The sequence below is a fragment of the Lycium barbarum genome, chromosome 5 (genome assembly GCF_019175385.1).
Source record: "Lycium barbarum isolate Lr01 chromosome 5, ASM1917538v2, whole genome shotgun sequence".
NCBI classification, from domain to species: Eukaryota; Viridiplantae; Streptophyta; class Magnoliopsida; order Solanales; family Solanaceae; genus Lycium; species Lycium barbarum.
Window position 1 is genome coordinate 122,662,971 of NC_083341.1, and position 27,877 is coordinate 122,690,847.

The window sequence follows — 27,877 nt, forward strand, 5'->3', positions numbered from 1 at the left end:
TGGGACTAGTACGATGAATGAATAGATGTATATGTTTAATTGTATGGCTCACCTAGATGTAAGCATAAGTGTAAGTTAAGGGGTGCCCGGGTGGGCTAGCACCGGGTGCTCGTTGCGTCCCTCTAGACGGGTCGTGACATTTTCTTTGTAGAAGTCGCTCCTTGCGTAAGTGTCTTTGGTAGTCTCCGTCTTGTTTGGAGAGATGAACATCCCTCATCTTCACTTTTTGGCAAAGTGACAGCCATCAACGGATTTGATAAGTCTTTACCGGCTACCGTTTGAACCGCACTAGTTGTATCCTTACCTGATACAGTGGGTCTGACTGCATTCATTGGGGAATGCACACCCGTCTCATCCATTTTTGTCTGAGATGGAGAACTCTGAGATTGCATCAATTCGAACATAACCACTTGTAGTCTTTGTTCTAATGTCTTCACTTGATCCAAGAGTTTCATTTTTTCTTGAACCAATGTCTCTTTCTGCTGGTTTAATCTTTTGACCACGTCAGTCATAGTAGAGCAGTGATCACAAAAAATTATCTTGTCTGTGTCTTTTTGTACATTGTACTGAGGGATTTTGTCTGGGTTTTGTCTGAGAGCTGGAGAAATATAGTAGTTTGGACCCAATACTCCTCTAGCATAGTCTAATGCTTCAGTGAAATCATTAAATCCTTTAAAAAGAGGTTTTCTTAGGTCTTTAATAGAGTCTAAAACTTCTTTCCAAGTTTGAAAAACACCATTAGTTTTACCGTGAACTACAACATAAAATTTAAATTTTTTGTCTAAATTTCGGTCTGTAAAATACTGACAAAGAGAATTTATAGTAGCTACAAAATGTTTACAGTCTTTTCTATTATGCGAAATCCATAAATTATCCACTAAGCATCTTTGTTGTCTGTCTATTACGTATTCTGGTAATACTTTAAAAGTCCAATTTGATGGCTGGAAAGCTACTAAGTTATTGGCTCCGAATTGTATTCTTTCCATAGTATTTCTCTCTAATAAAGATGTAGGTCTAAAATGAAGGTTACCTAATACTATCCAGAATAAGATATAAAAAAAAATAAAAACAAAAGTAACTGTTCACTTTTTACTGTTCATATAATAATAATAATAATAATAATTTGGGAGATAGACAGAAAATTAAGTATAACTACATGATAAGAAGAAATATAGGAGTGAGGAAGTACCGAGTAGGATTGTTAAAAAAATTATTTAAAAACAATATTAATTTCCTGCTTTGTATTTTGAACTTTTCTTATTGAAAAATTTACTACCCCTTTATATATATATATATATATATATATATATATATATATATATATATATATATATATATATATATATATATCAGTAGAACTGCAGGACGGTATCAGTATATATACAATACATAGTATCGGTTCCTTTTTTAGTTTATTTCTTATTTATTGTTAATTAGTTTTGATTTTTAATTTATTAATTAATTACTTGACGGGCTGGCCTCGGCCTAGCCTCTGAGGCTGATGGGCTTAGTGGGGCTGGGCTTTTGAGCCTCAGTCCTAAATGAGCCGCAGGAAACATAGCCCAACCCCACTTAATTAAAGGGTTGGGGCTGGCCGGCTTCACAGGCCAAGGCCAATTTGACAGCTCTACAGGAAAAAGGTGGAATTTGAAGGTGGAAAGAGGACTTTTGAAAGATGGTTAAAAAAGAGAGAGAAAGACATGTTGGATGGAATGTAATGGTTGGATAATTTGATTCAGTTTTAAAATGCAGTATAAAAAAAAAGTTGGCTAGCACAAAGTGCACTCCTGAAAAAAAACTGAAAATTGCTGGTGCAATATACTGTTCAGAAACTTCAATGGATCAAATATGCCCTTATACTATGCGAGACTGAATACGCCCTCAATATATTTTCCGGGTTTGAAGGATCAGGTGAATGGGTTGGTGGTTATTTGGATATTAATTGGAGAAGTTGGGGTTTTTGTGCGTTCCGTCAAATTAGGAGCATGAATGGCTCAGCTTTTGGATGGCAGCGGTACTTTAAACGACGGGCATTTCTGTGCAATATCTTATAATCCAAAACATATATGACCCTTTTCCATTAAACAAATAGAGAAGATCTGATTGAGGCTTGACTCGGGTCAGATAACTTATAGTAAAGCTCGTCCAGCTCAGCCAGGTATGGTAAAAAGCATGATTAGGCTCGGGTCATGCTCGATGTCCTGGCCTAATTTAGAATGATTAACCATTTGTCGAGGTTAAACGCAGAACATTATTTTCTTAGGAAGGCATATTATAACTTTTAACAATTTCCCGGGGAGCAAACAGTGAAGAGATAATCCAGGCTCGGCGCGAGCTCAGTGACTTGCCGTAAAGCTTGTCCAGCTCAGCTATGTCCAATAAAAAAACACGGTTAGGCTCGGCTGTGGCTCGACGCCCTGGCCTAATTTAGAACGATTAATCATTTATCAAGGTTAAACCTAGAACATTATTTTCTTAGGGGGGCATATTAGAACTCTTAACAATTTCTAGGGTAGCAAACTGACATTTACCCCTCTCGTCAAAACCAAATCCCCCAAGCCTGAAGTCTCCATTCAGTTTTCATACTTCAAATCTGAATCTCCAAAACAAAACTCAGATCTCATTTTTCTCTGCAATTCAGGTTAACAAAAAACTAAATCCTTTTTAATTATTTATTCAATATAATAAATTCAAGAATCTGCACCTTTTATGTTTTTTTTTCAGCTTTCTGTGATGGTTTATTCACCCAGATTTAGTTTTTTTTCTCTATGATCTGTTGTATTTCTGATTATGTTTGAGTTTATTTTTCAGTTTCTTGATTTGGGTATGTGTAAAAATTTGATCTTTTTGAGTTTTTGTAAGTTTATTTTTCAATTTCTTGATTTGGGTGTGTGTAAAAATTTGATCTTTTTAAGTTTTTGTCAGTTTATTTTTCAATTTCTTGATTTGGGTGTGTGTAAAAATTTGATCTTTTTAAGTTTTTGTCAGTTTATTTTTCAATTTCTTGATTTGGGTGTGTGTAAAAATTTGATCTTTTTGAGCTTTTGTCAGTGTATTTTTCAATTTCTTAATTTGGGTGTGTGTAAAAATGTGATCTTTTTAAGTTTTTGTTAGTTTATTTTTCAATTTCTTGATTTGGTATGTGTAAAGATTTGATCTTTTTGTGTTTTTATTAGGTATAGATATAAAAATGGGTGAACCAAAGAAGCAGCAACCAGTTTTCACCAAGGTTGATCAACTTAGACCAATGGCCACAGGGCTAAATCTTACTGTGAAAGTGGTTAATACAAAAATGGTAGTGCCACGTGGAAATCAAAGCCGTCAGATGCGATTGGCTGAATGTTTGGTTGGTGATGAGACTGGAATGATCATTTTCACTGCTAGAAATGATCAAGGTATTGGATTGGTTTCTCATTGTTTCTTTAACTACAAAAAGAAAAAAAAAAGAAAAAAAAAAACTAGAATTAGCTATGACCTTTTTTGCTAGTCTGTCGCTGAAAAACTCGTCGCTAACAGAATTTTTTGATAATCTGTTGCTGATCCGTGGCTAAACAGGATTAGTGACGGATTTTGCTGTTTAGCTGTATAATGTGTCCATCACTATGCAACTGTCTCTTGTACAGATCGTGTATTAATCTACTATAACTATAGGATACTCCCCTTTCGCGAATTATTCCTGTATATTTCGTGGTGTTTTCTTTTCTTTTGGTTTCAATCCAGCCTTCAGTATCTATCTGTAAAAGGAGAGTTTTGCAATACTAAGATTTTCAAGGGGCTTAAGACGGTGGCGATTTCGTGGATTCATTCTAATTTGCGACGATTTTTATTTGAGATTAGTCTGGATTATAAGGGTATAATGGTAGTAAAAAGTCTAAAGACTGTATCTTTAATGTTAATTGAGTGAGTAAAGGAGCTGATGGTCTATGTTTTTGTGGTCTGATAATACATTGCTGCTGTGAACTTGATGTGCTAATGCTGTTGTAGGGGAAAAAAAGATAAAGAACAATGAAGTCCTCCCGTGTACTCAAATAGGGTGTGTCACTGTGATCTAAGGCTTAATTCTAAACCTAGGGAATAATAATCGGTGTCTTTCCAATTAAAACGTCTTTGCATTGGTATTCAAGGCCATGCCATTGAATTCTCTGACTATCAGGTTCTTATCGGGTCTAACTCTAATATACTATTACTTGGTGAAACCAGAAACTTTTTCAGGGCGATATTTTAATGATTCTGCTAGACGACTAAGCTGCGCGGACTCTTCCTTTCGATTCCGCACCCGTGTCGGATTCTCCAAAAATACACTACTTTTGGAGAATCTGACACGCACCCGTTGAGATTTTTGAAGAGTCCGAGCAACATAACTAGAGGAGCATGTTCATAATGATCGTGCTCTCACACAAGGTGAAACTGGGTCCTTCCAGTATGTGTAAAGCTTTTACTGGTCAGTAGTTGGAAAAAATTGCTCGTGTTAAAGATTTTACTTGTTCCCTGGTGCAGAACTTTGGCTAGCGTGTTTAGTGTGTTATTGTTACTATGTAATTATGTGAGTCAAGAGGAGTGAACCTCAGGACCAAAATTTTTGCGGGAAAAGACTTCATAGCTCTCTAGCTGATTGTCAAATTAAAAAGAATTTGTTTATCTGGTGTACACCATTTTTCTTTCCCAAAAGTAGAACCAAAAAGTGAAAGGACAGGAGAAACTTTAGGGTTGTAGTACATGTTACGAATTTCAAAAAAACTTTAGTGTTGTAGTTAATTGACCTTGGTGTAAGGGCTGTTGGATTAGGATCAGATCTTGCCAATCTATGATACATGACAACAGAAAAATAAGGACCGAAATACCTTATCTTAACCTTAGTTCAATTTTCTTTGGAAAAATGGAAAAAAAATCCCAAACTGTAATTTAGTTAGACGTAAACAATCAATGATATGAATCCTCTAGATATCCTGCACTATTTGGGTCCATTTCATGTCAATACTAGTAAAGTATCTTTTAAGGCAAGTTAGTAGTTCTTACTGGTTGTTCTTTATATCTCACACTGATTCCTACCCGGGCCTGATGCAAGTGTAACAATAAATACTACATTCACTAAGCCATAATCCAAACTAGTTGGTATCACCTAAATGGATCATTTGATCTCATTGCTATTTTCGTTAGATTTAAGCAATTACGTCTGATTCTGCTTTTGACTGCTGCCAAAGCCAACCAAAAATGTTATGATGTTTTAAGTATTTGACACAAACCTGAAACTTCACTTATTTGTTCAAACTCGCTTTGCAGTTTTCTTTTATCAAATAATAAATTTCATAAAAAAGAAGAGCAAAAACACAGCCGTATACAAGAAGTATACCAAAAAGTAGAAAACCTTAGAAAATGCTAATTTTGCAGTTCTGCTGTTGAGATTTTACTTGAGTGGAATGTGAATGAATCGGGGCAGTCAGTTGGCATTCAACATGTTATTCTTCTGAATAGATCTATCTGTCTTTGGGCTGGTTTCATATGCAGCTTTCCTGATTTGCTTGGCCGAATCTCTAATCTCTCTTTCTGGGAACTGTAACCTTTATGTGATGGCCGCGATTTGGATTCATAAAATCCTTCATTTTAATGATTTGGATTTATAAACTCCTTCACTTTGGTGATTTGGATTCATGAATCGGTATTTCTTTAGGAATTATTTTGGTGATTGATCACGAAATTATTAAGAATTTGCTGTCAAACTACATGTATCTCTAGAGAATATGCGTACACATGTTTTCATGCATCTTGGATCCTTCCGGATTTTCCCCCTTGAACACTGCTTCTGTGGACTCCATTAGATATCATGATGTCTCTTTATCTTATCCTTCTGTTAACTCAAGGATTTTCTCTTTCAGTCGACATGATGAAAGATGGCGCTACTGTAATTTTGCGCAATGCAAAAATCGATATGTTCAAGGGATCAATGAGGCTCGCAGTGGACAGGTGGGGGCGTATTGAAGTTACCGAACCTGCTAGTTTCTCTGTCAAGGAAGACAATAATCTGTCCCTTATCGAGTTTGAACAAGTGACTGTCGTTGAGCAGTGACTCGAGGCAAGCCATCGCAACGGGTAATGCATATTTGCGGAGAGTATAAGTAAGTTTCTTTTTATAGGGATGCTAATTTGGCTTTATCAGCTGAGGAAAAACTACTTGTTTTGTTAAGTCAGAAAGTTCAATTTTTTTTTTTTTTGGTAGTGGAGGTGACGGATCCAATGTTTTTGTAGATAGCAAGGCATGTAGCTGCAATAAACAGTAGTACGACTTGCTTGTTTCTTTATTTGGAGGACTGCTTTTTCACAGTATTATGCACCTTCTTGTTTTTATTTTGTAGCCACCATAGAACTTACTATGAGCCTGTTTGGATGGGCTTACAGCTTATAAGCTAAAAAAAATAAGTTGGAGTAGTCTAAGAGCCTGTTTGGATGGGATTATGCCTATAAGCTGTTTGCAGCTTATAAGCTAAAAAAAATAAGTTGGAGTAGTCTAACTTTTATTTTTTGGCTTATAAGTTGTTTTCAGCTTATAAGCTGCTTTAGATAAGCTAAGTCAAATGTACCCAATTATTTTTTTGAGCTTATTTTAAGCACAAAATGATTTTAAGCTGGCCAGTCAAACACTCAAAAAAGCTGAAAACAGCTTATAAGTCAATCCAAACGGGCTCTAACTTTTTTTTTTTGGCTTATAAGCTGTTTTCAGCTTATAAGTTGCTTTAGATAAGTTAAGTCAAATGGACCCAATTATTTTTTTGAGCTTATTTTAAGCACAAAATGACTTTAAGCTGGCCAGTCAAACACTCAAAAAAGCTGAAAACAACTTATAAGTCAATCCAAACGGGCTCTATATCTAGTGCTTTTTGTAATTCATAACTTCGTTTCCCTTCTTTTTTCAAATAATCTGGGAAATTTCCGAATGCCAGCTGGTTCACTGTTCAAAACTAGGTAGATAATGAATCCATCTTTTTACTCTTCTTCACTTAAATATCAGTCTTTTGTTCGCGACACGGTTCGAACTCGTGATATGCACATAATTCATCATCGTATATCAAGCTTTTGTTTGAACCCTTGACGTGCGCGTAAACATAGGTGCTTTTATCACTATCACTGGACCAATGTCCTAGCTCTGGAGGTAGGTGATATATTTGGCTCTTCTTCTATTATCTTGGACCAGGACTAATAAACAAAAACTAGCAGTATTTTTGTAGTGTATAAATTGCAAATATAACTCTGATTCTACGAGGGCCCAAGATTTGGTTCTGAAACTATAGAATTGCAATGATGAGCTCAAACCAATCACATAGTTTGTTAATTATGGTAACTGGAGTCTAAAGTTGCTTTCCAAGTGCCCAAAGTTCTACTAATATTTAACTCAGCTTACCATTCACAGAGCAAACATATGTTTTTGACGTAGTCATCCAGTTTAGAGCAATAATAATATGATGTGGCGTAAAACTTGCTACTCCTTTTGTTTAGTGGCAGGATCAGAATTTTTTCATCAGTGGAATTCAAACTATAATGAAGTAAAAACACCAAAAAGTTCACGAGGATTCAATATATTGTCTATATACATAATATTTCTACCTGTGGACACTAATTTTCCAGCGATAGGCTATAAATTGATATCCCTTAGACAAGGGTGGCTCCATCACTGTCTCTGTCCCAGTTTATGTGACGGTGTTTGACTATGCATGAAAAGAAGACTTTGGAGTTTGTGGTCTAAAGTAGGGAAAGTATGACAAAATGCATATAGCCTCGAAGTCCAACTTCTAAAAGGAAAAGTTTCGATAACATTTCTGGACTTCTAGTCATCGTGGAGAAAACATTGATAAAGAATATCTTAAGTTATAAAACATCATTTAGAAAGAAAAGAAAGAAAAGAGACAAGACACTCAACTCTAACTACAGTATTTATAGCTCACTTAACAGCAAATAGACCTTTAACCCATGATAAACTGCTCTTCTCAACTACTACTATATAAACTAACGATCATTCCACTTTCCCTCGAAGATAGGTAACATTTGAGACTCATGAATGGCCATTAAAGGTCTCATATGAAAAAAAATAAAGAGAATAAAAGGAAATATAGAAACCAATTAACCTGAAGGAGTAGGTAGTTGATTACATATTTAGATGATGACTTTAACCTAATCCCATGATGTATTAAATTTTTCCAAGGAACTATGAAATTACGTGTCATGTTCAAGTCCAAACAAAATAAATAATAAATTTATTACTGCATCAAGTTTCAACTTGTTGAACATTTCTCCCATTCCTCTAATAAACAAATTTTAACTCGTCCTTCCCCATGATTTTCTCGGTAGCCTACCTCATGCCTTCTTAGGTAGAATCGATTGAGAATCAATTAAGAAATATTCCAATCAATAAATTATATTAGTCGAGATCAACTATACGAATCATCTATATCCATTTCGTTCTATTCAGATCCATTTGCTTGAAATTTTTTCTTATTGCATTGTCGAGATATGGGAGTAAAATGGGACGAGGCAAAATTGGAGGAAATTGAAGCAAATAAACCTGTGAGAATGAAGATCACTGAACCAAAGACACCATATCATCATGCAAAGACTGATGATGATAATTTTGAGGAATATGGCAACGGTAGTGATGACGTGGATGATGACATGGCATCATGTTCAAGTAAAAGTAGATCTCCTCGTAATAAGGATGATGACGATGATGTCATGGAACATGATGATGATGAAGAAGATGATGCTGATGAAGGTTCCGAAGAATCAGAGAGGAAAAAGAATTTCATAGAGCATAGAAGAGGACATTATGATGAATATAAGAGAATCAAAGAGCTACAAAGAAATGGATCCCTTCTTCAAGAATTTCCTGATGATGATGATGATAATGATAACGTCGATGGTGTTTCTTCACCATCGGCAAATGGTGAAGAAAAGGCAAATACTGCTGCATAGTCATCTTGTTTTCATAAGTGTTTGTTTCCATTTTTCATTTAATCATTTGATATTTGAAACTCCCACAATTGTGTTTGTGCTAATTATATAGGCGTTATAATTTTTTGGTAGTATGCGCTTTGCATTCTCGATAGGACTATTTAGCACGAATCTAAAGCTCACAGATTCAGATTTGTGACAGGTAAATCTACTGAAAAAGGTAAAACGTTTTCTATTGAAAGATTTTTCATTTAATTTCCGGATCTTGATCCAAAGACATGAATGTTTGTCATATCACCATTGTTGGTAAAACTACTTTTTTGTTTTCTCTGTCTTTTTCTTTTTCATGTGTATAATTTTCTTGCAAGTTGTATGTCATATCTCCCTTTAGATGTCAATTGCTGCCATGACTTTTTGCTAGAGAAATGAATTATTGAGGTTATGAGATCATAATATAGTAGAATATGTCCCAAGGTTTTTAGCACAACAAGAAAAGTGTGAATTACTGGTATTTTGGCAGATAATACATGCGGAAAATTAAAATTCCTTAATGTTATTAGCATATTTTACCTGCAAAAAATATATTCGCAGGTAACTTTAGCATCATTTATGACAGATAAGTTCACTTACGAGTTACAAGGTAAAATGCTTTTTACTGAAAGGTTCTCCAGTCCAATCTCAAGACATGAATATTGTTGTCGTGACACTGTTGTTGATGAAGCTGTTGTTTTCATTTTTTTTTTTTCTTCTTCTTTTCTTGTGTATATTTTTCTTTGAAGTCATAACAAACCCAATCCCCTGAACAAAGTAATCATTCAGATGTGCATCCAGATTCAGACATTTTAATATTAACGAAAACAATTGAGGCCTTAATCATAAACTGAAAGAGTAAACCGAACTACTTTTACTATCCTATTGCTATTTAAATATTTTCCAACTCGGGTCCCAATAAAATTTGCTAAATTTTCCAATGTGCCCTTTAAGATGTTATTCCCGTTCAATGTTCATAACACAAGTTGTATTGCAGATCTTCCTTCAGATGTCAATGGCTGCGATCAGTTTTTGCTAATGTTATGAGATGTGTCACGGTTATTTTATTAGATAATTTTCCATGGTTAGTCATTGTTATTTCAATTGTTGAACTTTGGGAATTTTGATATATGTTGCTCTGTTCACTTGGCTTCATTAGCCTTTAAAGAATCAGGGTTGTTTAAGAAATAATTTTTTTTATTAGCTTTTATTTATTATTATTATTTCTCGAGTTAATACTTTTAACAGCTTGTTCGATTCATGACAAAAACGTGTACCTTGTATTTATTGTTTTGGTGCAAAAGTGGAGTGCAAGTGAGTTTTTACCCCGCAAGAATGTGTCTGTTCATGCTCCATCCGGTGTATTTCCTTTGTTCAATTTTACTTGTTCATGTTTGACTTGGAATATCCTTAAGGAGTAATAAATAAAATGATAATTTTGTTATATATCCCCCCTAATTATTAATGATTGAAATCGATCAAACATATTTTAAAAGTTGTCCAAACACAAATAATTCCTTGAAGTTTCCAACCAATAATTAATAATAAGGGTAAAATAAATATGTAATGGTAAATTATCTCTTGGTTTTAGAAACTGGACAAGTAAAAATGTACATCTATTTTTAGTATACTGGACAAGTATAAATGGACGGAGGGAGTAATAATTATTTACAAATATAACTTGATGTACTTCAAGTACTATCAGGACTAAACTGGAATTTTAAGCTTTTCTGATTACCAAGTTAACTAATTCCATACGAACTAATAGCGCTAATAGTCATATCCAAATTTAACCATAATGAAAGTTCCATTTATAATAAGTGGAAAAATCTCGAACTAAAATTAGCAAAATTATTTAGATTAAGTAGAATTTCCGAAAAGAAGCATTGCTACTAGTGTGCCTTAGTAATTTAGGGGAAATTTCACTTATAAACAATTTATGGGTCAAGATTACATATTCATAGCCTATATTTTAAATTACAAATCTACAGCCTAACATTTCATGGCCCAACTTGAATATTCGCCTTTATACAACAATATACAACTTTATACATCTACTGTAGGCAATGTATACACCTTGTATAAAAGTGTATAATAATATATAAGACTAGTATACAATATTATACAACAATATATAACTTTATACATCTACTGTAGACAATGTATGAACCTTGTATAATAATGTATAAGACTAGTAAAAAACTGAAGAGGAAAAAAATGGCTATGGCGGGTAATTAAAAAAAGATGGGCTAAAACGGGTAAATATTTTGCCATAATTGGCATACAGTGTAAAATTCCCTTTTATAATTACTACTTGCCGAGTAATTAATTTTTAACTCCGTTTCTCGTTCACATTGCCGGCCCCAAGTCCGGATAAAGAAGGACGGTTGCCAAGGGTCAAATAGAAACAGCCTGTCTAACCCATAAAGGTAAAGGTAAGACTGCGTACGTCTTACCGTTCTTAGACCCCCTTGTGGAATTACACCGAGTTTGTTGCTGTTGTATAATTTCTGTAATGGCTAAACGAAGAGGAACTGAGGAAGAAAGCATATGGGCTTCTTCTTTTCATGGGCCACTTAAAATAGTTTACTGGACTCACCAGTAATATCACATCTACTCTTTCTTATGGCCCAAGTTCTTCTCAGAAGCATCTATTAGAAGTATTTCCTTTTACAGGATTTCACCAAGTTTGCCAAGAGTGTTCCATATCCTTTAATATCTAACCTAAGAAACTAAAGAATATTTCTATTTTATTATTAAAACATGAAAAAATATTAATTTGAACAAGAAATTTGGAGTATCGAAAAACTGTGCCTAGGTAATGAATTTTATAATTTAAAAATGGGTTAAAGAGTCTTATGTCCAAATAAGGATTGTTTTACTTTATTGAAAACAAGGGCATAGTTTGATGACCTTATTGTCTAAAAAAATTCAAAAATTACTTTAGTGGACTTTTCTACAAGCTCAATGGCCATTTGAGAAATCTACAACAAAGTGGGACTTGTAACCTAAAATAATAAGGCAGGTTATTTGCTACAACAAGTTAAACTATACTGATAATGTAAAAAAAATTATATTGTCGGTATAATGTGTGCGAGTATTTTTTCTTTCTAGTAGGTGAATTTTAGCAGGTGAGTCTCAATAACACTTTCTTCCAGCCATTTTATTCTTATTTTAATAATATGTTGTAAATGAAAAAATTTATAGGGATTTTTACACTAGGGCAAAATAATTATGCATTTAGCTCATGTTTATTTTTTACCCGAGTTAGCCCTTTCATTGTTATACCGGTAGTGTCAAGTTCTCCGACCGCCGCTGCTGCTGCCGTGGAGAAAGGGCGGAGACGGTGGCAGGGTTTAGGGATAGTGCGCCGCAAAGTCAATTCATTCTAGTGCAAAAAATCTTTTGCTACTATTGATTTGTGATGTTACTTTCTCTTTGGATTTGCTTAGTGAAGGCCCAGGAAAAAAGCTTCCGCCTACACTGTTTGAATTTGCGTCTCCTTTGAGAAAATTGTGCATTGTGATTCTTTAAGTAGTTGAATTTTTTTTTTTATATATAATTTTGTATAACAATGTAAAAATGTGTATAAACACCTCTTATTTATTATGTATAAACTCTTTTTATGTATAAACACCTCTTGTATATGTTTGTATAATATTGTAAACTAGTGTAAAAGTGTGTATAAACACTTCTTATACATTATTATACACTTTTATACAAGGTTGATACATTGTCTACAGTAGGTGTATAAAGTTGTATATTTCAGTATAATGTTGTATACCATGAATAAGTGGCTATGCTGATGTAAATTCAAAATATGACTGCATGAATATAATTTCTTAAACTGAATTGTATATTATTGAAATTTCCCCAAAATTATACTCCACTGATTGGGACATTGTCACGGGCAGCCTGGAAGCTAAGATCACTCCCACGCCACGCAATCACAAGATGCGGTATTTATACCACTTCAGATAACTATAAGTGGTCGTTTGGTAGGTAGTCAAAATTATCCCGGGATTATATTCCCGGGACTAATTTATCCCACTTCCTGGGATTATTTTATCTCATCTGGGAGATGGAATAAAATAATCTCAGGATAAGTGGGATAAGGTGGGATATCCCACCCTTAGGATAAATCTTCATTTTAGATAAATTTATACCTCTTATCAAACATGGTACAAAAAATTAATGTTGGAATATTCCAGCCTATACCATGCACCAAACGACCCCTAAGGCTCGATAATGGGCCCCTGCAAAGTACTAGTGTCTTCTTGAAAAATAGGTACAACTACGGGGTTAATTACGTGTTCTCCAAGGAAGAAACTAGAAATTATCTTTAACACAAACTTACATATATGATACACATGTAACATCTCTATAGGTTGTTACATGCACCCTATACATCAGCAGGATGGACTTTGCTGTTTTTTGTATTTCCCCTGCCAGCTTCCTCAAAATTCTTACTATAAAAGTAACAAGAAAATGAAAGAAGCACAACACTGTTAACAACACAAATTGACAATGCAGTAACCCAATTCTGATCTTGTTTGTCCAAATAGCCTTTTTTGCATGCATAGCACTCGAAACAAAGCTGATTGGTATCACTACTCCATTTACTACAATCTTCATGAGTTTCATTAGACTTTTTTTGTTGATTGTCATTACTGGCTGGGAGACCATCATATACTTCCATCCAAGTGAAAGGGTCATGTGAGTTTGTGTTCTCTTTTTCAGATGCACTTTTATTACCATCACATGTCTTGGGACACTTGCAACAAGCATCCTATAATAAAAAAATTCGATCAAGAGATTTATTATGTTAATTGCTAACAATTCAATGACAAATTATAACATATATATGGTGGACAAAAGTCAGTGGAGAATAAGATTTCAAATTGACGGAAGGTGCCTTGTGTAAAATATCATAATAGTAGAATAAAATGGCGTGCAACTATATATACACCCTAGATACTTATTATTTAGGACCTTAGGTACATGGTTGCTATTATAGGTGGCAAAATGAAGTCATTCATTTGTAATCAGCTAAATCCATCCAAATTTAAATTCAACGAGTTGGATTGTGAATCAGTTACTAATTTGATTCATCAGGTTGAACTTGAAACGATTCATCAAATTTATCGGTTAAAATAGATTAAGAAAAATGTAACTTGATGAGTTAAAATCCAATCTAAATCCCAGGCTACAAAATCAAATTTGAGATTGGGAATTTCATTGATTTGAAGAACTTGGGTATTATGTTATTTTTGAGATTGACATTTATGTCATTGCAATGTACATATGTCAACAGAAACAAAGGAGAGGTTGGCTCATGCTTTATTGGGTTTTACCCATTCTTGGACCACTTCGACACAATTCAAATCGGGCAATTCGCAGTAATGTCCTTATTTTGGGGTGATCTTTAATTTTTGCCCATTAAAATAAAAATATTTAACTTTTATCCTTCGCCTAAAATCTTAGGATTTCGGGTTCGAACTCCTCTTCAGGCGAAGATTAAAAAAAAAAAAATCACTAGACAAAGGTTGCCTATAAACTCTGCCCCATCGGGCATAGTTTGTCTGCAAAATTTTGCCTTAAGACAGAATTTTGTCTTCAAAATTCTACTTTGCGAATTTAAACCTCTGTCTTGCGAAATTCTTTTTTTTTTTTACTGAGTTAGGGTTTGAATTCAGAACTTCAAGGTATTAGGTGAAGTGCAAAAATTAAAGACAACCAATTTAAGGGCAAAAAATTAATGACCACCCCAAAAGAAGGACAATTCGCGCAAAAAAAAAAATTCATATTTGCTCAAGTAAACTCGATATGGGCCAGTTGAATTATGACTCGTCTATTAACTTGGCCCATCTTAAACCAATTTCAATTTATTGCTACACGACCATTAGCCACCTCTAGTTGCTATCTATTTTCAATTTTTTGCCTTTCCTCTATGACTACTCATATACGTGATTGATTCTATGCATAACTTTGTTTGTTTAACCATTCGAGATTCATAACCCACATATTTGATTAATTTTATTCACGCTGAATAACACATTAAGGGAGTAAAATTGTACCCAAAAAAAAAAAAAAAAAAGAAGGAAAATAAAGCTTCCTACCAAAAAGAATTTCATTCCAAGATGATCAAATAGAAGATATCGCACAGGTGTAAATGCCTGTAAAAGAAACAAAAAAAAAAAAAAAAAAAAAAAAAAAAATACCTGAAGGGAATGTGAAGCAAATGGAGAAAATATCTCCAATCCATGTCCTAAATTTCTCTGACAAATTTGTTTCTCAACCATACAATTCTTGAAAGCTTCCCAATTATAATAAGTGTACATACGAGAATCTGTTCTAGATTGCCACCATGCCATTGTTCCCAATAGAACTACTATAAAAGTATAAAAACTTGTGACCTCATATAAATAAATTCTTGAAAACCAATTCTCCAACAACATAATGAACTGATAAAACCTGCCAATGACCATGTTAATATCATTATTCCAGCAACTAAAAACATTGACAATGAGGTCTCACGGCAAAATTCGTTAACTGTTACGAGGGGGATAATTATTATGGGAATTGATATGATAATTCCACATAAATTGAGGATGAGCATAATAATGTAGCCATTTTGTCCAATATCCATCTTGATAAAGAATTAATATCAGATTTACTACACTTTTTCATTTTGGGATAATTTCTGTTTGCTTTACGTGGTTAAGGTGCTTTGCAGTAATTCCTCATCAATTCTTGAAATTGATAATAACCTCCTTTTCTTTCTGTTTTTCATTTGTGGTCTAGGTTCAAAGACGCAATAGCACAAACAGGTACCTTTAAAAAATTAGTTTTGATTTACCAACTATGGTGGTTTAGTTATACGTTGACATTGTGAAGTGAATGGCCACATAGTAAAAAGTTATTTGTACCCGGTGTTTTCACTAAATTTACCATGTTTAACTCAGAAATTAAGGTGAGAATGAAATATGTCAAGACACTTGTCCTGTAATGATTAGGATGGTATAAAAATCATGTACACTAGATAAATTTCAGCCTCTTAATATATGGATTAGAAAAAATCATGTACAAATTAATTTGAATGGACAAATGCTTTGCATCTCATAAAAGTAAATACAGACAATAGCCTAAAACTTTAATCATCTATAGAAATTATTGGGTCATCTCCTAATCTATTAAAAATTGAAAATACTCTTGTAAAGCAACTTATATTCCCATTCATCATCGACCTGCATAAAGCAAATCCTAGTGCTCTATCATCATAATGTGGCTACAGTTACAGTTTTAAAAAGAGAGATCAGTCAAATTCTTTTTTTCTATGATTAAAAGATGGACCTTTTACATGAAATCACAAAAACGTTTAATTCATTAGGACTTAGGAGTATAAAGGTATTAAAGGTGAAAAAGATAACAAACGAATAAATAGACGCACGCGGACAAGCTTTCTGGTCCATGCATTTGTCCTTCAATTTTTTCAAAAGTAATGGCCATGTTTTTCACGTTAGGTTATGGCATAACGATGAAAGTTATTATTTTGTAGCCAGAAAATTACGAGTTCAAATTATGAAAATATACATATCCTCTTACAAAATGTATTATACGATTGCGTATAATAAACCTATGTGACCTGACCCTTTTTACTTTTGAGTTTAGAGTTTGAGCTTAACGCATCAAACTATTCTAAGTGACGGATGCAGTGTTTGAATAATGAGTACAATCAAACTCAACATTTTAAATAGGTTGTTTTATAGATGTAAAGAATTACTAAAATATGCTTATTTAAGTTTTAAACTCATAATTTAATAAATTCAACTATAATAAGAAATAAAAGACCAAACCCTTCAAATTTTTAAATTTTGAAGCGCCCCCGATTCCCCTTTTCCCTCCACCCATTGGTCGTAAGGAATTTTCTTTAGCATCTTCTGTATATAAATCTTCCTCCTCTGTTCCTAATGTAACTAAAAAGAAATTCAATTCTGGACAGAACGCTACTGTGCGACCGCATACGTGGACAAATATTCTAATTAAGATGCAATTATGTAAATACTATTATGTTTTTTGTATGATTATATGATATGGAGAGTTACTATCTCGACTAATTTATATTCGTAACGCATTGTGCCTTGAAGGTGGAAACATTGCTTATCACCCTATCAAGATTTTTTTTTTCAATTTTAGAACCTGAATCCAAAATTTGATTAAGAACAGAGGAATCTCATCCATTTCGATATTATCAAATATAATTATGTGATTATATGGAAAGACTGTTAAATACGCTCACTTTTTTTTTTTTGCATATAATAAGATTGTGGATGTGATCTTATTGATAGTCTTTTTTTTTTTTTTTTTTGTGGGAATCTGAGTGCCATTCTTGGAAAGCTAACAATTACATGAAATCGGCCATTTCACGTGGAAAGAGAAGAAATAGCAAAAACGGAATGCAAAGAGGGAAAATAATTTTGTGAATGCTTTGTATTTTCTCGTTAATTAAGTCCAGATGAAAAGGAAATATATATATAGCATTTCCGCACTTTCTTGGCTTCTTCCGTTTCTTTTCGTTAGAAGACAAAAAATTCTTATTCCCTTATGTTATTATTTTTTTTTTTTTTTTTTTATAATATAGCTTCAAATGACGAATAAAATTATGCTTGTAAATATTCCTTGATCCTTAATAAGAGTTTTGGATGATCGAGTCCTGAATATGGAATCACCTTTATTAGAGAGTCAGAAGAGCTTAGCGGGAATTGATCCCAGTTCCTTTGAATAAAAAGGTTAACTTTCAACCAAGTGCACCATTCAATTTTTTAGGGCCATTAGTGCAAGCAAATAACATTAGGTAAATTCTAGAAAATATGTACATAAAATATCTGGTTTGACGGAGAGACCATGATACATGTGCACCACAATTTGTATAGTAAATTTGTCCCTATAGCGAGTAGTTTACCGTTTAATATGGGATTTTCTGGTGCGAATACAAATTTTTTCGGGCCCCAATATAAATACTGAACACCAGATGAAAACAAAGACAAAATGAATCTCCAAGTGGCACCCTATAATTACAAACATATGTAAGTGATCGTGGGGACGCTTCCTTGTTATCATTTTGGTTAAGCCTATTGAGATCGATGTTGATAGTGGCTCCTCTTTTTGTTTTCCATGGCTAAAAGGAAGTCTTATCATATCATTTGCTCGATTATTTTCAACAAAAGCACATGTAATGATTTTTTTAAGCACATGTAAAATGTAATGATGAAAATTAAAAAGAAAAGATCAAGTAGTTGAAGGGGGATGGAACAAAAATACCTTTGCATTTCTAGTTTCATGCAAATGTGTTAAACAGAGACGAATTGGGGATTTAACGTTAATGGTTATGAATTTTAATTCTATGGAGTTATTGGATTTTAAATTAATTTGTACATATTACGTAACTTTTTAAAACTGAATATAAGATTTGGACTAAAACTAGTTATTGGGTTCTGTGAACCGCCCGTACCTTCTATTTTACCTCCGCCTCTTGTAATTAGTGATTTTGATAATTCACGACTATCAACTCTTCGTGGTTGTAATAGCTAGGTCGACGACTAACAAAAATATGGTCAATTTTTCTGCTCGGAATCGGATTGAAACCTGGTTGTTCTTGTTGTATTCTTTAGGAGTTTACTTTTACACGAGATTTGTATAATGACCATTATACCGGAATGATTATGCTAAAAGCATCTTTATTGTTTGATGTCAGCGGCATTTCTGGTGAATCATGATATTTCGAAAGCAAATTGGATAAGTTATTTTGCACTAATGATCAATTACTAACCAAAGCTAATGGGAATTGAAAGGAAAGTACTAAAAGTAGACGTTCGAACTAATTACAATCTGTAGGCATCAAATTAAATAAGGCTTATGGCTCAACAAACTCATTTATCATGTCTAGAGTTAGATTGATTTAATTTCTAGGAGTTAATCTCATAATTTTATCATAATCTTGTATATATATGAACAAAATGTCAAAACTTCATTTTTCAATACTTTTAAGCCAAAAAAAGAGTGAATAAAACTAATCTATCTAAGACTCCTATCCCTTTTCACCTATGTTTTGTAAATTAAATATTGTACCTAACTTAGGCTTTGTACAAGCTAGATTATACATGTATATATATTTGTCCCTGACACTTAGTAAATATGATCAGTACTGTCAAAGACAACTATTTTTGTCACGTAAAAAAAGTTTTGCTTGTGAGATGATTGATTATATACTCTACTCCATAGAATCTTTTCTCCATTCTTGGAAAGCTATCAATTTCATGAAGTGGCTTCACATGCAATGAGCAGAACCTAAATATATTTTATAGTGTGCGGATATAAAATATATGTATAATTTATGTGTAATATATGTATCAGTATAACCATATATAATTAGGAATATATAATTTATGTACATCGGCTAGGAAAAGTAAACAATGAATTCAGCCTATTATTTGTAAAAAGGTCCCAAAAGAAATAAATACTTATTTTTATTTTTATATATAGGATCCTCATCATAATTACAGAAGCAAATGATAAAATATTCATCATGCTGATGGATAACCACACATATCTGGAGTTCTGGACACTAGCTCCAAATGGAATAAAATATCATCAAATAAATATAGTGAATATACTTAGCTCGTTCAAAATGAAATGGATAATTATTATTTTTATTTTTGGGAAAGAAAACAGTCTGATGTTTGTTGCTTTCTTGCTTTCATTTTCTTTTTAGCGTTTCTCCGCTTTCTTAATTAGTCTTTCTTTCATTTTCCTTTCCGTTAAAGACAAAAGCAATTTTGTATATTTCTTCTTTCATATTGTTTGTTATACACATCAATAAATGATCTTACGATCCTTCAAACTTAATACTACTATATTTTAGTTAGATCCTACTATAGAGGACGATATATGTTGATAGTGGCTTTGCTCCACCTTTATTATTCCATGATTAAATAGTAAACAAGCTTATCATATTCGTTTCTCGACTATTATCAATAAAAGCAAATGGAATGATGGAAACTAAGAAAAAGTAAAAGGTCGTTAAATGTGAGATGGAATTAAAATAAACTTGCATTTCTAGCGTCATGACGTTGTATATACGTTATTCGACGCCTAATAATTTTCACTTTTACACGAGGGACGTTTGGTATGAAGAAAAATGTTTTCTGATTTTTCTCAACTTGGTTGCACTAAAAGTGAGAAAATATTTTTTAAAGGAACTTATTTTTCTGGAAAATATATTTCCAGCGGGTTAGGGAATCATTTTTCATATTAAAAAAAGGGGCGGTAGACACCCGATTTTTCACGCCTCCCTTCCTCGCACAAATCACAATATCCAGCGCCACCCCCCCTCCTACCCACACACTCTCTCTAGCTTGTTGGATGATCGTTACCTAGCTACTTAAAAAATCACTATTTTTCCACTGGAAAATGTTTCGTGACTATTCCTACTGAATGTCAGTGGAAAAAATCTAAATACTAGTAGTGTTTTCACATGAAAAGATTAAAAAGTTTCCTAACGTTTCAATGGTAACCTGTTTCCACCATGCGTTTTCCCTGTGAGCTGGTACGGTGGGAATGTGGTGGAAAAAATCATGTTTTATAACACAAATTTTTCACTGAATGTCGGTGGGAAAAACCTTTGTTTCTATTAGTGCCTATTGTATTGTATGGTACTTCCTCTGTCCCAAAAAGATTGTCTTAGTTTGACTAGACACAAAGTTTAAGAAATAAAGGAAGACTTTTGAAATGTGTGGTCCAAAACAAGTCTTAGATATTTGTGTGGCTGTAAATCATCTCATAAAGTTAAATTGTTTCTAAATATAGAAATGTGTCAATCTTTTTGGGACAAACTAAAAAGGAAAGGAAGACAATCTTTTTGGGACGGAGGGAGTATTGTTTTTTTAAAATACAATGTTGTCTTGATTGTTACTTAAATTTTATTGTATCGTATTGTTAAATTTTTAATTATGTAACGATGAAACGTCCCATCTTCTGTAAGACAATTTGGTGTGATCATGTCGTTACCTTTACTTTTTTACCTCTCATTTTGCCTTTGCTTATATTTTAATTAATAATCTTATTTTATCCTACCGTTACTCTATCCCCTATTCTACTTTTCTTTATAATATCTTTGCTTGTTAATTATTAATCTGTTTGTCCTTTAACTTTAAAAGTATACTCTACTTTTCTTTATAATATTGTAAGTCTATTTTTCAAATTGTCGACGTATCACGTTGTATAACGACAAATCTATCTAAACATTATATTTATCAAAATAATATAATACGATACGATACCTTATGAAATGATATGGAACCATCCAAACTATCTGTAAACGCATTTACATATATTTCTCTCCCGCTTTGAAAGTTCCCCATGGCTATTTCTTTATAATCTCCTTTCCGTTTAGCATTTTCCACTTTCTTTATTTTTCCTTTTCGTCGTTTTTGATACAAGTTGCTATACAAGAGGAATAGCATATTTCTATGTTTGTATATATATAATAATATTTCTAAGTGGCATGTTATAATTAATAAGAAACATCTCAAAATGATCGTACATAGGACCCTAATTCCTTTTTATCTATTGGTTGGAGCCTATGGAGTTTGATCTTGATAGTTCCTCCACCTCTTTTTCCATGCTTAAGACGCTTATATCATATCCATTGCTCCATTATATTAGCAAAAGCACATGTAATGATGGAAACAAAAAAAGGAAGGAAAAAGGTTATGTTGATAGTGAGATCAAAATAATTTAAATACGTTGCCATACTAGCTTGTGTCATGCAAATGCGTTAAATACGTAATATATCATGATCGTGATCCGCGAATCCTAGTTAATTGGAAGTTGAATTTTACGTGAGGTTTGGTAAATGACCATGATGTAGGAATTAACGAATAAAGGATAGCATGCAGGGGCGAATTTATATTGGTCCGAGGGGTGTCACGTGATACTGCTTCGTCGATTTTTTTTACTATATATATATATAAAATAAATGGAACAAAAGTAAAAGATAAAAAGAATAATGTGACACTACTTCAGCACAAAGGTTGCGTTGGTCTGTTGGTAACGAGCAACATTTTGAAGACAAGATCGCGGGTTCAAACCCGCCTGGCCTCATTTTATCTGCTTATACTATAATTTAAATTCTAAATCAATAAAACAACTAAAATATAAATGGAACAAAACGGCAGTGGGTCCTAAAACCAGTAAATATAATCCTAAAACCAGTAAAATAACTTAGCCGTTTCCTACTCTAATTCTATATCAAATTGGTCAAGTATCCCGAATTTTCGATTGCCACACCAGGTTAGCACTTTCTTCACCATAATATTTTTTTAAGTGCTTGCATTTTTTTCATGACAATAATTTACTTTCTTTCTAATTTCTACAATGAAATTATTTAGTGTTCATTATATTGATATTTAAATTTACCTATGTTTTATTATTTCTTTACCTATGTTTTATTAATATGATTTGAATTGTCTTTTTATAATATGATATCATTATAGTGATTTATTCAGTTGTTCACTCTTTTACATGGTGACACTGCTTATGAAAAATTCTGCGTACGCCACTGATAGCATGCTTTGTTTCTTTTGCACTAATGAAGTAGTGGCCATTTTTTCTATTTTTATTTCCTTCTCTTTTCTGCTTTATTTATTTCTTTTTGTAGGTAATGGTCAATCATCAAGGCTGGTTTTTTCCATAAGGAACTGATTCATTGGCAGGGGCGGAGTTAGTATAGTAATCGGGGGTCCGGTCGAATCCAGTAACTTTGGTCTAAACTCTGTATTTATCTTGAAAAATTCATTAAATATGTATAAGTTGTTAATCTAGAACCCAGTAACTTAAACGAATTAGAATCTCGAACCCACAAGCTTCGAATGGTTGCTCCGCCTCTTTTCATTGGAAGGAAGGTACTAAAAATAGACCTTTTAACAATCATCAAGGTCATAACATTCTGATCATCTTGTATATAAAAATTTAAAATTCTTCAGAATATTGCATGCATATCGACTATAGTATCGAAACGCATTGTTCTTAAATTTTGCCCCACTTATATGTGGTGTCGAGAATAGTCGCGAATGATGTTGGGGTTTTCATGCAAGCTAAAGAGTTAACCAAAGGCAAAGATAGAGCTGGTGCTGAGGATTGGACCGCGGTAACAAGCAAGCAAGGTGTGGGAACCGTAGTTGACACTTTGTTTCATGCCAATGAGCCGAACGGATTGGATTATTTATGGTTGGATTGGGCTATTTATCTTTGGCCAGCTAGGGAAGTCATATTCCACCAATTTCAAGAAAACAAAGTTTAAAAAAAAAAAAAAAACTTCCTAATATTTTAGCGCAACCAAACAAGAGAAAATAGGAAAATATTTTCCCCCAATCAAACCAAAACATTTTCCTATTTATTGCATATGCATCTCGCTATACAAAAGCAATCAAATATTTCTATGTTTAATTTTATACAATAATACCTCTAAGTGGCATGTAATAATTTATAATTGGAATAACAATTTTAGGTCTTGATCATGTTAAACAATTTTGGAATAACAGCAAACGCATATTGTGATAAAAACGCACTTTATTTATTATTTTTTTAAAAAAGTGCAAAATCCCTCATAAACAAATAAAAGTGAACTAAGGGAGTACATTACTTTGCCCAAATATAGAGAGACAACCATAGAATGATTACATAACAAATATAAATAGACAGCCATTCAAACTTAATGAACTGTCAAACCGGTGTTACCTTTGTATTCTTCTGGCAACACACCCGGTTCATATTCATTCAAATCCTTTATTTATCAATCAGCAATTGCCCAAGTCATATCATTTTCAAATATCCAGTGACAAACCTCAATTTTCCCGGGTCCTGACCCGAGTGCAACGAAGGCTCCGTGACTGGGTCCCCACATAGAAGTATCCACGTGGCAAATGGCAACACCACGGTTGATCTTAGCCTTTGTATTCGGGTCCAAGATATCCGCCTCGTAGACCCGAACTTTAGGAACTGAATGACAATAATAAACCAAGTATGGAAACAAGCTCTGATGACAAGACACTGATTTGGTAACTTTTCCACCATTGATTCCTTTGACCGATCCTATCATGATATTTCCCTTTGACCCTTTTGTATTCTCAGTTGTCCTGACGACGACATTTCGGCCCAACACTGAAGTTGCGAAATCAATCATATCTTCAGCTGAGTTAACACACCGTTTCGTCTCACCAGCACTCGGTGCTCTTTCACACTCCGCCAATGCATCGCCGATCATCTTTGCCACCTGAGAATCATTGGCGGCGTGGAAGATTTTCTTCAGCTCACCAATCTTTGAGGTCGAAAACGGTAATTTCGCAGCAATAACCCGGGGCAGAAAGGACCTTTTAGGCATCTTATCCTTTATATCTGGCATAGGCATAACTGTACCACTCTTCAACATCTTCTCCCTGAAAAACTTTCCAGGTTCAACCCACCTGTTATTCACCTTTTTGCCACCGTTGACCTCGGTCAACGAAGCCAAAACTTGTGAACTTTTGTTTTGGTAATTAGAAAAAGTGGCAGTATCTTTGACATAATCTTTGAAGGTGTTGTTAACCCCATAAGTCTTGAAATTAACATGTGGGTCATTAGCCCCTTTGCCATAGGTAGTAAATACATCAGTACCTTCATTGAAAGATTGGCCATAATTGGTAAAATCTGCTTCACCAGCATTTGCATCCTTGACATAATTACTGAACTTGTCATCACCAACATTTGATTGATCTCTGTAGTTGGCAAAAGTCTCACTTGGACCATTACCACCAACACCATAGTTCTTGAAATTGTTCTGAGGATCATTACCATTAGTACCATAAGATGTGAAATTTTGGTCACCCCCATTAGCATTTTGACCATAGTTTGTAAATGTTGAACCTAAAACATTTGTGTCAGTTCCATAACTGGTGAATGTACTGTCATCCCCATTACCATTTTTGCCATAGCTTTTGAAAGATTGGTCACCAGCATTTGCTTGTTGTGAGTAAGTTGTGAATTTTTGGTCACTTCCAGTTCCTTGGTCCGCATAGGAAGTGAACTTAATATTGGGAACATTGGTATTTGGGCCATAATTTTTAAATTCCCCACTACCCCCTGGAGTATTTGTGCTATAGGTGTTGAAACTTTGGTCAATAACATTTCCATCAGGGGCATAATTGGCAAATTTTTGATCATGTGGGGAATCTCTACCGTAACGCCTGAAGGAATTTACGGGGATATTATCTCCATCAGAATAGTTCTTGAAGGAGTTAAATCCAACACCAAATACTTTGGTGCCATAATTGGTGAAGTTTTTGTCACTATAAGAAGTAAAGTGAACATCTCCACTGTGTTTTTCAAGACTTGGTGACAAATCGGGTGCACACATCAGATTTGCAGAAGAGCAAAAGGATTGAAGCTGTGTGGTGAGTGCATTTTGATCTGCAACAAGCTTTGTGTAAGTTACATACTGTGCAGCATTCAATGGAGATGCCTTGTTGAGAAGGAACCATGGCTTTGGCAAGTTATTTGTGACATGTTTCTTCCAGTACCTGATTAGATAGCCTTTTGGTGTAAATGGGTTCCCAGATTCACCAGATTTATCTCCATTTCCAGCTACAACAACCTTTATTAACCATACCACATGAGTAACACTACGTTAGAATCTTTATGACAAAATCAAGATTATCACTACTTCAAAGCAGGAATTAGCGACAGACAAATTTTGTAGCTAAACAACAAAATTTGTCACAAATCCTCTTCAGTAACGGATTATTTAGTTGTTTTGTTATCTACGAGTAATTTAGGGATGGATCACAACAAAGTTCGTGACTGATTCTATTTTTTGTAGTGTTACTTCATTGACACCCCATGGGGTTACATCAAGTGACAATCTTTATGACAAATCAAGATTACTCATTGAAACCCCCATAAGTAGACAAAGTTGCAATCCTTATGACAAATCAAGCTTGAAAACATCTAGTTAAAGTAAGGGACGATGTTGAATCCAATATGTTTTGGAGGATCAATAATGGTGAATAAAGTTTCTAGTGGGATAATTGGTTGGGAAAAGGTCCATTTGCAAATCTGATTCTAGAAGCTACCAGAAGTAATTAAGAAGGTTATGGTGAAGGATTATATTATTGAAGGAAGGTGAAATTTGGAGAAACTAAGTCGTATTATGCCAGAGCAGATTGTATTGAGATAGGACATGATATATGGAGGACTATGCAATCTGGAATTTGACTCATGATGGCCAGTTTTCAAATAAATCTGCTTGGCGTTGCATCAGAAACTCCAACCAGGTTGACAATGATCTTAGCCTTCAAAAATATCTTTTTTTAAGCTTGGAGATTGCACAAAAGGAAACTTCCTTTTGATTAGGAAATTGCAAAATTTGAAAACAACATGGTTTCAAGATGCGTTTGCTGCACTAATCCAAGTATTGAAACAATGCACCATGTTTTTATAGATGGTGATATACCGAGAAGGATTTGGGCCAGCTTTGGAGATCCCTTAGGCATTAGGCAGAACATACTGCCTATCAAAGTTTTTTTAAGGCAATGGGGAGTGATCAAGCCTCTCAATAGCATTCATAAGTTGATTTTACAAATAGTTCCAATATGCATATGTTGAGAGATATTGAAGAACTGGGATTGCATGCAGGTTTGGTGAACAGAAGGCGATGGTGCAGTCAAAATGGCTTCACCAAATATCATGACATCCAAATGGACTTTAAAAATGGTGACACTAACAACCTCAAGTTAAAAAGAATCATCAGGGACATTGCTAGGATGGTTAAAAATGATGATGTACAGATTTTTATTGCTTTAGGGAAACTAATCACGTGGCAGATTACTTGGCTATATTGGCATCGTTAAGCGGAAATAGTACCTTCTACACCTCTTTTAACAAATCCCCAAAACAGGCGAAGGGACCATTTCAACTAGATAGATGGCAATTTCTCAGTATAAGAAGAAGATATGACAGGATTTTTTTTTTTTTTTTTGTTAGTTGAACTCTATTTTAATGTAAGGGAAGAGATATTGTATAGTTATATCACTCCCTTTTTTGCGAAGATTGACTTATCAAACCTTTTTGAGAGGTTAGGTCCATGTCCCCTCTCTCGTGTATAACTTTTACGTTATATAGACATAGTAAGGGTTAAGCCAAACCCCATAACCAAAGTTAAATACCTAAGGTTTATGGCTTAAATTAAGAAAAAAAAAATCAAGATTACTTCAAGAAACTGAAACAAATGAGCATAAGGAATTAAAGATTGTTACTTACATTCAAAGATGGCAGTGAGAACAAAAGAGCAAGTAAGATGCAGGAAGGAAGAAGGGTTTTGGTGTGCATTTCTTTAGTGTGAAACAGAGAGGAGTAGAATGTTGGTGGGGAGGTTTGGATGGAGGCACACCATTTATAGTAGAAGGTTCTACTATAGTAGAAAGTAGAGTATAGTAGAAAGTAGAGTAAGATTATGGAGTGTGGGGTTAGTTCTGATCTTGCCCTCTTGAAGTTTTAAACACAATTTATCCGTATTTTCTAGTACTATATATATATATATATATATATACTAGCAAACTATGCTCGTGCGATGCACGGGATCCAACATAATTAATGCGATTCTCCTTAGTGAGTCTCCATTTTTTTTTCTTTTCCTCTTATTTTTCCCCTTAATTTCTCAATTGTTGTTAAAATTTGTCTTATTTTGGTTATGTCCGCCTCTTTTTATATTTAGTAAGTTGATAATTCAAATATCCTACATGTCAAGTTTATAATCACAAGATTCAAATGATATTTTATTATATTATATACATTTTTAATTTAGAACCACAAGATTCAA

The 27,877-nt window shown here is 33.8% G+C and overlaps 3 protein-coding genes and 1 pseudogene across 4 annotated transcripts; 2 read left to right on the forward strand and 2 right to left on the reverse strand.

Moving 5' to 3' along the window:
• The first annotated feature begins 2,021 nt into the window (after positions 1 to 2,021).
• Positions 2,022 to 6,321, forward strand: LOC132641338 (uncharacterized protein At4g28440-like). Of its 2 annotated transcripts, none has more exons than XM_060358286.1 (3): positions 2,022 to 2,158; positions 3,177 to 3,395; positions 5,874 to 6,321. In XM_060358286.1, exons 2-3 carry the CDS (start codon positions 3,191 to 3,193, stop codon positions 6,062 to 6,064), a joined length of 396 nt encoding a protein of 131 aa, XP_060214269.1. In that variant the 5' UTR covers positions 2,022 to 2,158; positions 3,177 to 3,190; the 3' UTR covers positions 6,065 to 6,321. The 2 variants fall into 2 exon arrangements, with proteins under 2 accessions (XP_060214269.1, XP_060214268.1); XM_060358285.1 differs by lacking the exon at positions 2,022 to 2,158 and adding an exon at positions 2,365 to 2,641.
• Positions 6,322 to 6,448: 127 nt separating this feature from the next.
• LOC132641337 (protein phosphatase inhibitor 2-like) lies at positions 6,449 to 9,192 on the forward strand. The gene has a single exon (XM_060358284.1). The coding sequence runs from the start codon at positions 8,500 to 8,502 to the stop codon at positions 8,956 to 8,958; it is 459 nt and encodes a 152-aa protein (XP_060214267.1). The 5' UTR covers positions 6,449 to 8,499; the 3' UTR covers positions 8,959 to 9,192.
• Positions 9,193 to 12,987: 3,795 nt separating this feature from the next.
• Positions 12,988 to 15,695, reverse strand: LOC132642676 (tetraspanin-7-like; annotated as a pseudogene).
• A 7,882-nt stretch (positions 15,696 to 23,577) lies between these two features.
• LOC132641339 (polygalacturonase-1 non-catalytic subunit beta-like) lies at positions 23,578 to 27,497 on the reverse strand. The gene is made up of 2 exons (XM_060358287.1): positions 27,319 to 27,497; positions 23,578 to 25,654 (listed from the first exon to the last, which is right to left on the reverse strand). Exons 1-2 carry the CDS (start codon positions 27,385 to 27,387, stop codon positions 23,819 to 23,821), a joined length of 1,905 nt encoding a protein of 634 aa, XP_060214270.1. The 5' UTR covers positions 27,388 to 27,497; the 3' UTR covers positions 23,578 to 23,818.
• Between the last annotated feature and the right edge of the window lie 380 nt (positions 27,498 to 27,877).